This window comes from Solanum pennellii, chromosome 4 (genome assembly GCF_001406875.1).
Source record: "Solanum pennellii chromosome 4, SPENNV200".
NCBI classification, from domain to species: Eukaryota; Viridiplantae; Streptophyta; class Magnoliopsida; order Solanales; family Solanaceae; genus Solanum; species Solanum pennellii.
This window is the reverse complement of record NC_028640.1, coordinates 50329965-50340902: the sequence shown is the minus strand read 5'-3', so window position 1 is coordinate 50340902 and position 10938 is coordinate 50329965. Positions and strand designations below refer to the sequence as shown.

General features: G+C 31.5%; 1 protein-coding gene across 1 annotated transcript; it reads right to left on the bottom strand.

The window, feature by feature from the left end:
• Positions 1–2696: 2696 nt before the first annotated feature.
• Positions 2697–8667, bottom strand: LOC107016741. Its single transcript, XM_015217121.1, has 4 exons — positions 8617–8667; positions 6313–6636; positions 3299–3430; positions 2697–2978 (listed from the first exon to the last, which is right to left on the bottom strand). The coding sequence occupies exons 1-4, from the start codon at positions 8665–8667 to the stop codon at positions 2697–2699; spliced, it is 789 nt and encodes a 262-aa protein (XP_015072607.1).
• Between the last annotated feature and the right edge of the window lie 2271 nt (positions 8668–10938).

Genomic DNA, 10938 nt, shown 5'->3' with positions numbered 1-10938 from the left:
CATTAAATACTTAAATAAATGAATACATAATCAACTTAATACGAAAAATATTATTTTTCTCAAAAAAAAAATAAACCTTTCATTACTATACACACCGTCATAAATCAGAATACGGAGTTTATTTCTTCACCACTATTCCGTTAATGCTATATTCTACATAACAATTCTCTTCGCTCTATTTTATGAAACGTTGGATCAAAACTGTGATGATAGATATTTAATTGTATTTTTCTTAGGAGGCAATTGAAGAATAAAGAGCATAGATAATTTTTATTTTTGAACTCATAAGAATACTAAAAGGTAGTGATCCGTTACATATTTAAAATGCCGAATTAATGGATTTAAGGGCTGAAAAAAAGCCTTGTCAGTTACATTAACCAATTTACCTTATTTTGTGGGACATAAATTAGAATAAGTTTTTCTATTAAAATTAAAATGACATATATATGGATATAACCGTTCACAAACTTAGCTATTTTTTAAAAAAATATGATACTTATAGCTATTTCTATCTGATAACCCTAAGACTATAACTATTTATGTAAGTTACACTTTAAAATTTATCTATAAACACTGAAAAAATTCTTATAATCATCATATAAATTTTTTGACAAGAAATTTCAAATGAAAATAACTTCGCCCCTTCTAGATTCGCCCTTACATAAAAAGTGGCTAAAATGTAGGAATTTTGTGTCTATAATACAAAACAAATGATATCTCTTGGTATGTTCTAGATCTCTTATACATAAAAATGACGATTTCCTATAATTAAAATAAGTTATAAAATCAGAAAAAATTTTAACTGGCCTATATATTCAAGTTTAACTACTTTGAGGTATTAAATATCACATGCAAAAAAAATTAAGTGGACTGAATTGGACAGATCAAAGTAAATTTTCTCTAACTAAATATGCCTGCCAATTTCTCTAAATAAACAATCATATTAATGTTTACTCTCTTTTCCCCTTAATTTATGTGATATTTACTTTTTTAAAGGTTCTTTCGAAAATAAGTTTTTCATAGTCCTTTATTAATTGTTCACTTTATAATATATAATTCTTCCAATCATTTAGATCTCATTTATCCTTAAAATTATTCCTTTTTTATTTTTGTAAATGTAATTAAGTTTGTAAACCTTTAGAAAAAAATTCTTGAAGTCCAAATCAATAAAATTTATCATTTTTATTTATGATTTTTTATACGGAAAAGGGCCTAAAATACCCTTGAAATATTGAAAATGGTACAAAATTACTCTTCATCCGCCTATTGGCTCCAAAATGCCCTTTTCATTCACCTTTGGGTTTAAAATTGACCATATAAATATTTTAGGTACAAAATGACACTTCATTATAAAAAACGAAAAAGGGCCAAAAATACTAGCCAAAAAGTAAATTTCCACTCAATGTTTCAAGCTCCCTAAGAAAATTCAACACACAACATAACTTCGAAATAAACAACCAAAGTCTCAAATCATACATCATTTAAGAACAACCATGAAATGTAAAAATCATCTCCGTTATCAAACAGAGTAGTCAAAACATTCACAATTCTATGTTTCCAAGCAGATAAAATCTTTTTAGTACCTTAAAGCAAAGGCAAAACATGGCCTTACTACTCCATCAACCAAAGGTCTCATTTCTATTTGTACTTCCAAAGCATTTTATCCAAAGATTAAGAAGGATTGTGATAACGATACTAATCAACACGATACAAAACTTTTGCTTTAGATTTTAGAAGATAATCAATTAGATGAAACAAAAAAGGGGCATCTGACATAGAATGCTCAAGTAATATTGTTGTATGTTATTGAGCTTGTTTTTTTATAACCAAGAAGTCCTCGAGGGTCAATAGTGCATGGTTCATAACTCAGTAGATGATAGACCCGCCCCTTTACTCTTCTCCACTTATATACCAGACTTTTTGTCTGCGGTAGGGTTCGATTGAGCTTGTATATATATGATTATGTGGAAGCTGCATAAATGAATGGGATATGTTCTGACTGTATAGGAAAAAGACTAATTAATGACAACTGACCCCCAACCCCCAACCCCAACCCCCTTTTTTTTCCCTCTTCCTATTTTTATTGATAATTTTTCTGGGATGTGGAATTGTAACATAGAGCTTGTAAGAATAATATTGTTGAAATTCAATGTCAGCTTATAATGTATATTGTATCATAATTCTCATTGAAAAATGTTGTTGAAAAGGATTATCTTTTCCATTCAAAAGGGGTATTCTTTACTAACCATTAAGATCAAGGGATTTGATCGAATTTCATTCTTTCTTACTATTCAGAACATTGTGTCAACAACGTCGTCGACTCTCATAAAACAACTAGTTGAAATCGACTATATGAATCCTCACTATTCCATTTACGCTCAACATATGTCATGATCATATCAAATAAAAAACAATGCACAATGACCATGAGGACCACAATGAATATATTAAAAAGATCAATAACCAACCAAAGCGTCATCCCATAGATCATTGAAAGAACAGACATTGAAACAGATTAATCAAAAACATACATCCAGATTCACTATGTTCACAAACTGATGGTCTTCACAGTGGCAAATGCAAAATAACAGCCTTTCTGCTGTATCAACATTCTTTTTACGATTTCAAATATTTAAGCAAAATATTATGATCTTATTAAAGATTAGTTAAGATCAAACAGGATCGTAATATGGATTCTAATCTACACTATACACAACTTCTGCTTTAGATGATGTACGCTGAAATTTTGTTACCTCAGCGAGTACTTTAAAAGATTCTTTATCTTCAGTTTCACAGGTCTTGGTTATCATTCTGACCAGTGTTGGAGACTCGGCAAATAAAACCTTGATAAGCTGCATTTCAGCTGCTACTACTGTTACATCATAAATTTTTACTGTCCTCGGGTGATTAAATGTCATATCCGAGAAACTTTCAGGAATATCATCAACAACCTCCCGGTGTGCATGATCAATATAGTTCTAAGAAAGATTAAGAAAAACCATCAGCCTTGATTTAAAATTGAAGATCATAAGAAAGTCAATACATACGAAAAAGAGAGAGAAAAGTAAACATAATTAACAACCTCGATTTCAATTTCTTCTAAATTTGGAGAGCTTCTTATCAAGAAAACAGCAACGAAAGATCAAAGAGTACTCCTATATTAATGCAAGATATGTGAAGGCGTTTAACAAAGAAAAGAGCATAAGAGAGCTGGTCCAATATACACGTTCTAGGAAGAAAATGTCAAAAATAAGGATGACTCAAAGTTATGAAAATGCAAGTTATGAAGCTATATTACCTGAACATACTCGTGATTCCAACACAGATTCTCGAGAGCAGGAGTAGACTCAAAAATCTTGTCAATATCATGTTCTACCTCTCCCGAAAATTCTGTAGGCTCATATGAACTTTTGGAAAGAAGAGGGACATTCTTTAAATGTAAAAACTTTATATTGCCAGTGAAGATAAATGACCTTAGCTTGGGAGCACTAATTTCAATGTGATTTGTAATAGCGTCGTGTTGCAGCACCAAATGCTCAAGCAACGGGCAATGTGAAATTATACTTCTAAGAAATTCAGAAGAAATTGTGACTTCAATTAGTGCTAAGCTAATTAACTAATCAATCCTTCAATGACCGGAGGGGGACTTATTTGACAGTCTTTGAGAAACGAATACCTCAATTGTGAACATGTAAAATATGCAGCAGGCAAATCATATGGCTTACTCCTAAACAGAGGTTTAAAGACAAGATGTTGAATGCCATTCCTAAAGAGGAAATATATCAAGTGATCAATATTAGGACATGTTATTAGATCAGGAATGTCAACGACAAATTTAGTAATTGGTCCTACATGAACTGCCAAAAAGTGATAGACAATGTTAGTAAATCCAGTTGTAGGTGACATCAAGTCCTCTGTTGTTTTTCAAAGTGTTTGATCAAATTTCAGCTGCGGATGTCTATGCCAATTATATCTCCATTGCTTGATAAGATGCTTTTCCTCAAAACATTTCGTAAAGGCAACCCCGTTAGAATGTCATCAATTACACTATCAGGAAGGTTGCTAAGTACATCGCGGAGGTAAAAGTTGTTTTTTTCCCATTTCGAAGCATAACATCAAATGACTACTACAACAAGAATTTGCAGAAAATAAACAAGAACACAATATGTAAGGAATCTCAAAACTGTCCGGTTAGAGTACACACTACCTACTTTACGTGTACTGAAAAAGAGATTGTTTTCGAAAGACCCACAACTCAAGTGTATCAAATCCAAGTAAAATAAGTGTTGTCTTAGTTATCCAAAACATAGAAACTTATTATTCCTATTTCAACCTAGTGAAAATCCTAATTCCGCCACTACTGAAACACATCCATGATAGACCTACACCTACCAACACACCATATCCTTGAAAAACATTAACCCCATCAAGTTTTAAGCAAACCCCACTTCAATTTCATCATATATTAAAGCATACCCAAAAAATAAAAATGCAATCTTGATATCAAAATTCTATAGAACAAAAACCATAAAAGCAGAGAGTTTGTGTTAACAGAGAAGAAGAAGAACCTGAGAGAGGATGAAAGTGAAGCACTTTGCTCTCTTTGTCTTCTGAAATGGACGTGTTGGAAGAAACTGAAGAGACAATCTTTTGAAATTATTTTATTTTGTATTGGGATGAAAGTTACAATTATACTATTATAGTTTCAGTTTTGAAGTTAACAATTTATTTTGTAACGAATGTTGAAAGTATTTTTAATTATGTGAGTTTAATCATTTTTTGAAAATTTTGAAAATATATTTAATCTCTTTTTCAATTACCGTGTAATTCTGAAAAAATAAAATAAATCAAAAAAATAAACTAAAGTCGAAACTGAAAAATCCAACTTTATATGATTTGATTTAGTTTTTAGAACTGATAAAATGAAATAGTTAGTTTAGGTTTTTTCTGATTAAACATTAAATCAAATTGACCTTTGTGACCCATCTGAAATAAAGAGCAAATTTGATTTCGTATTTAAAAACTAAAACTTCTTTTTTCATTTTTCTTAATGATTCTAAGAGTATATATATTAACTCCCAAGTAATATACATTTCTCATTTAAATATTTTGTATATCATACGGTCATCTTACATGTTAAAGTATGTAATTTATCTTATTTAAGATGCATCACAAATATTAAAATAGAGAGAATATGTATAGTAGAAGAAAAATTAAGGAAAGACACATTTAAAGTTTCATTTTCTTTTTCCTTTTGCGAGTTTTATATGTAAATCATCATGTGTTTTTCATTTTCTATCTGAATTAGCCCGTGACAGTTCCAACTTCCAAAGCCATGTCTTATTTCAGAGATGAATCAATAACAAGAATGTCGTGCAAAATCTTTGTTAGTTCTGCTACACACAGCATAAGTTCAAAATAAACAACCAAAGTCTTAAATCAATAACAAACATAAAATGTAAAACCATCTCCGTTCCCAAACAGAGTATTCAAAACATTCATCCAGGTTCACAATTCTATGTTTCCAAGCATATAAAATCTTTATAGTACCTTGAAGCAAAGGCAAAACACAGCCTTACTACTCATCAACAAAACATCTTGTCTCTGTTTGCACTTTCAAAACATTTTAGCCAAAGATTAAGAAGGATTGTGATAACGATACTAATCAACAAGATACACAACTTCTGTTTTAGATGATGCCCATTGAGACTTTTTTATCTCCATGAATACATTGAGAGATTCGTTAGTTTCCATTTGACGAGGCTTGATTACCATTTTCACCAGTGATGGAGACTTTGCCAATAAAACCTTGAGAAGCTGCATTTTACCCTCTTCTAATAGTACATCATAAAACTAACTGTCCTTAGATGATTAAATGTGATATCCAAAAAGCTTGCAGGAATCTCATCAAAAACCTCCTGGGGCACAGATTCAAAAATAATCTCCATCACTAATGATACTCCCTCAAGAAAAATCAAGAAAATAACATTAAGTCATTACATACGAATATAAAAACATGAAAAAGATAAAGAGAAAAACAAACATTAGTGACGACCTTAATTTCAATTTCTTCCAAATTTGGGGAACTTCGTATAATGCAAAGCATAAACGAAAGCTAAAAAAACTCTCCAAGAGTAGTCCAAGATATGAAAAGGTATTCAGACAGATAAGAGGTGATGGAAGCCTTGTTGGTATAACTTCAGTGATCCATTATCGAACTATAAATAAAATGACAAAATCAGGATGACTCAAATTCAAAAAACAAGTACACATGAAAATGCATTACCATTAAGTAAAATGAAGCAACATTACCTCAAAAAGATCCCAGCTGAAACAGTCAAGAGCAGGAATAGACGAAAAAATACTGACAAAATCATCTTCATCCTCTAGAACCAATTCTGTAGGCGCATACAGAACATTGGAAAGAACAGGAACATTTTCAAGATATATCAATTGTATATCGCCACGAAAGACAAATAACCTTAGATTAGGAGCATTAATACTCATGAGGTACAGATTGTCGATGTCTTTTAGCACCAAATCCTCAAGCAACGGGTTATTAGAGATCAAACTCTCAAACGTATTTGAAGATAATGTGACATATTTCACTTTTAGCCTAATCAACTTATTAAATCCCTGAAAGAAACATGGAAGTTGTATTTCACATTCCATGAAATACAAATGCCTCAATGCTGAACAATAAAAAAAGAAGTTGGGCAACCTATATAGAGGATAAGTAAATGGAAGTTTAAGGACAAAATGTTGAATGTGATCAGTGTCGAGGGAAAAAATCAGACGATCAACATTAGGACACACTATTAGACTAATAATATTGAGGGTGACCTTCAATATTATTCCTCTATGAAACCTGAGGAAACTATCAAGGATCGGAATAAATCCAATGGTAGGGGATGTCAAGTCCTCGGGTGTTTTCCACACTATTTGATCAAACTTCACATGTGGAATTCTCTAGCAAATATATTGCCAGTCCTTCGAAAGTGAACTAACTATTAAAACATCTCGAAAAGAAAACCTACTTAGAATGTCATCGATTAAATGAATGTTAAGGTTGTTAAGTCGATCAGGAGAAGGTAAACTAAGACTTTGTTCATCCGGAGGCATGATAATCTGTAGAAAATAAACAAAAGTACGATAGGTAAGGTCAATATACACGCTACACGAACAACAAACAAACATGTCATAACTCTAAGATTAAAAGAAAAAGTGCATAAAAGGAGGAAAATGTAACCTTTTTCCATGTTTAAAAAATGCAAAAGAAATTATTTGTAGCTGACATTTGCATTGATTTCTTTAATCTGCAACTCTTGATGTAAATTTGTTTGGCTTAGGTTAAATCAAACACATATAAAGTATTTTTGTATAGAATTTGAAAAAAATTTAGACGTTTAAATTAGTGATGTTATACTTATTGCACTAGAAATTTATAGTATTGAGTGCTTACATCAAAATACTATAGGAATGACATGTGTTTGTTGAAACATTATAAATGAATAGATAATACTTGACACTTCCTTTAGCACTAAAGATGTCATTTGGTAGTATATATAAAAATAGTTTGTATGAAATTTTAGTACAATGTGTGACTGTAAATTTAACTCTTGTACAACTAATACTAGTATTACAATTAACCTCTTTTGGGATATATGACCCCAAACATTTGTTCTACAAGAAGCATAAAATATTAATTTAGTGAACTACACACTTAATTTCAATATTTTGTTGAAACATAATAAAAAATACATCCTGAAATTTTAATTTATGTATAAGCTATTAATAAGAACACCAAAATCATGAGAAATGGTATTATTTTGTTAATTCAAATATTCATATCCAAACCCATAATTAAACTTAAAACCATCAAGACTTGAATGATAAATCAGATTCCTATAGATTAAAAAAAAATATTGATAGTTGAACAAGGTGATATTCATTATTCATGACTAAGCCATAAGTGCATATGCCTTTAACCTATGTTTTCTCAAGAAAACATAATTAGAATTACACAAATTTTTTAATTTTTCTTAATAGTGTAATTTTTAAAAAAATACAAATCTTAGGAGGAAACAAGAAATAACTTAATTTTGTTGCTACCATTACACAATGAATTTAGGTACACCCATCATCAGAGTATACTATTGTTCTTTTTTGAAAAAAAGAATTACTTTTGTTGTTATTGTTTAAATTAGGTTTCTTCATAGGGTGGCTCTATGCCTTTAAAGATGAGGCATATGCCTTAGGCTACCAAAAATTGAAAGGCCTAATGTTTTAGTAACAATAAAATTATCGTAAGCTTTTTGTAGCAAAAAAAAGAATGTTTAATTTGTATGGAACTCTTTTATATGGATCAATTTTAAATTTAACTTCCACATGATATGCTTAAGACCACAAGACTAAAAAAATTTGGTATAAATATATTTTTAGTTTAATATCATAAAAATAAAACTACTTTTATGAAAAAGAAAGAAATAACTTGAATCGCACCTAAAAATAAAAAATAATAAAAATTCGTCCTCCAACTTATTTTTAGCTTTAGGACACTATCTAGCTTGAGCCGTCACTGAGTTTTTTGTTTTTGTATCAATTATGTGTTCTAACTGTTGAAGGAAGCTTGACGACTGATGGGACACGTCGAAGGAACAGGTCCATCGAAGCAGACTGACGAGTTAGAGTTAGACTCGTACTAGCATTAGACTACTAAATCTTAAGTTACGTACGACTAAGCTATTGAATATTATAGGAGTCAACTAGGATAATGTATTTGACTTGTAATACGATACTACTCATGTAATTATTTGTATTGTTGTAGGATTCCTAGTATAACTAGAATAGGACTCTTCTCATATATAAGGAGATTGTAACTCAACATTATAATAATCAATACATCTTTGATTTTTGCATACTTTCGTGAGATTTATAAGTGGTATCTGACCAATAAAGTTTTTCCGCTCTTTAACGTATTAGATCAAATAAAAAACAACCAAATTATCAAACTGCAATGGCCCATTATACCAACACTCTTTCGACCTCTTCACTTCATCATCTTATTTTGTCCTGCTCCATTAAACTTAAGACAATGAACTATCTTATATGGAGGACACAAATGACTTAGTTGATTCAAATGATGAGATTAACCGAAATCATCACAGAACCACGTTGAGCGACCTGTTTCAATGGACAGACTACTGAGAAAAGTGTAACAGGCGAAAGGGTGCAGAAGACAACAACATTGTTGATGATTGGGAGGATAAGTATATGTTACGAAGGAGTTGGATTTCAGGCACCTTGACAGAAGAAAGCATGTACCTGATTGTTGGCTGCTCAACTGCCAAGGAGATGTGGGAATGCTTGGAAGAAACATATTTTCAAGCAACTAAAGATAAGAAGTTCCAAATAAAGTAACAACTGCAAAGTCTGAGGCTAGGAACACAAACAATTGACGAATACATCAACGAATTCAAAGGCATATGTGATGGTTTTGCAACCATTCACAAGTCTGTAGATGAAGATAGAAAAAATGATTAATATTGCTAGAGGTCTAGGTCATAATTACAAGACCTTCAGGACTTTCATTCTAGTTAAGACACCATATCCTACTTTTAATTAGTTTGTTAATGCTCTCAGGGGTTTTTTTATGAGGGAGGAGGAAGAAGAAGTGCCTTAACAAAACAATAACATGGCATTCTCTGCCCAAAGAGGCAGGGGAAGAGGAAACTACTCACAAAGAAGAGGAAATAATAACTTCAATCCAAGAGAAAGAGGCTTTAAGCCTGCAGGACAAGAAACGTGTCCTTATAACAACAAAAATGGACCAGGTCCTCAGAACAGTCCTACAAGTGAAAGTCATGAAAGGGACAATTATGACGCGTGTCAAATTTGTTGTAGGAATAACCATACTGCTCTTAAGTATTTTTACAGGTGAGACTACTCTTACCAAGACAAAGATGAGCTACCACAAGCATTGCCTGCTATTAATCTACAACACACTACTGATGTCACCTTGTATGTGGACTCAAGAGCAAGTAGCCAAATGACACATAACTCAGGTATCCTAACTGTCTTGAACACTACAATGAACCAAATAAAATAATTGTTGGAAATGGATCAATGTTGGACATTACACATGTTGGAAAAATATTTGGAGCAGGTCTAAAGTTGAAGAAAGTTTTGGTAGTCCCTAAGATCAACAAAAATTTACTCTCAGTTAGTAAGATTGCAAAGGATAATTGTTGTACTCTTGAATTTGATGAAATAAACTTTGTTGTTTAGGACAAGAGGACAAGGACACTGCTGGACAAAAGATCTAAAAGGAATGGACTTTATGCTTTGGAAGATATCTCTATGCCTTGACTGCTGCACACGACTAGAACACGTCAAACAACATGTGTCATACTAGATTAGGACACCCTAATTTGAAGTATTTAAAAGTTTTGAGTAGTAATAGTTGCATTTATATTAGTAGTTAGAATAAAATGCCTACTGTTTGTTCTAGTTGTCAGTTGAGAAAGAGCTGTAAACTTCCTTTTTGTTTGAGAAATAAAATTGAGAAAGAACCCTTATTGAAAATTCATCGTGACTTATTGGGACCTACTGCTGTCGAATCTTCCCATCATATGAAATATTATGTCATTTGTGTTCATGATCACACAAGATATACATGGATTTATCCATTGAAAAAGAAGTCTGAATTCTTTGAGGTCTTTATAAAATTTTAGAAAATGGTGGAAAAATAATTTTCTAAAGAGATCAAGATTTTTCAGTGTGATGAAGGTGTTAACTTTATCCAAATAGACTTCATTAAGCATTTGGAAGATCATGGCATTGTGGGATATATTTAATGTCCTAACACACCTTAACAAAATGGAGTTGCACAGAGAAAACATAGGCATAGTATGGAGACTGGCTTAACTTTACTACTTC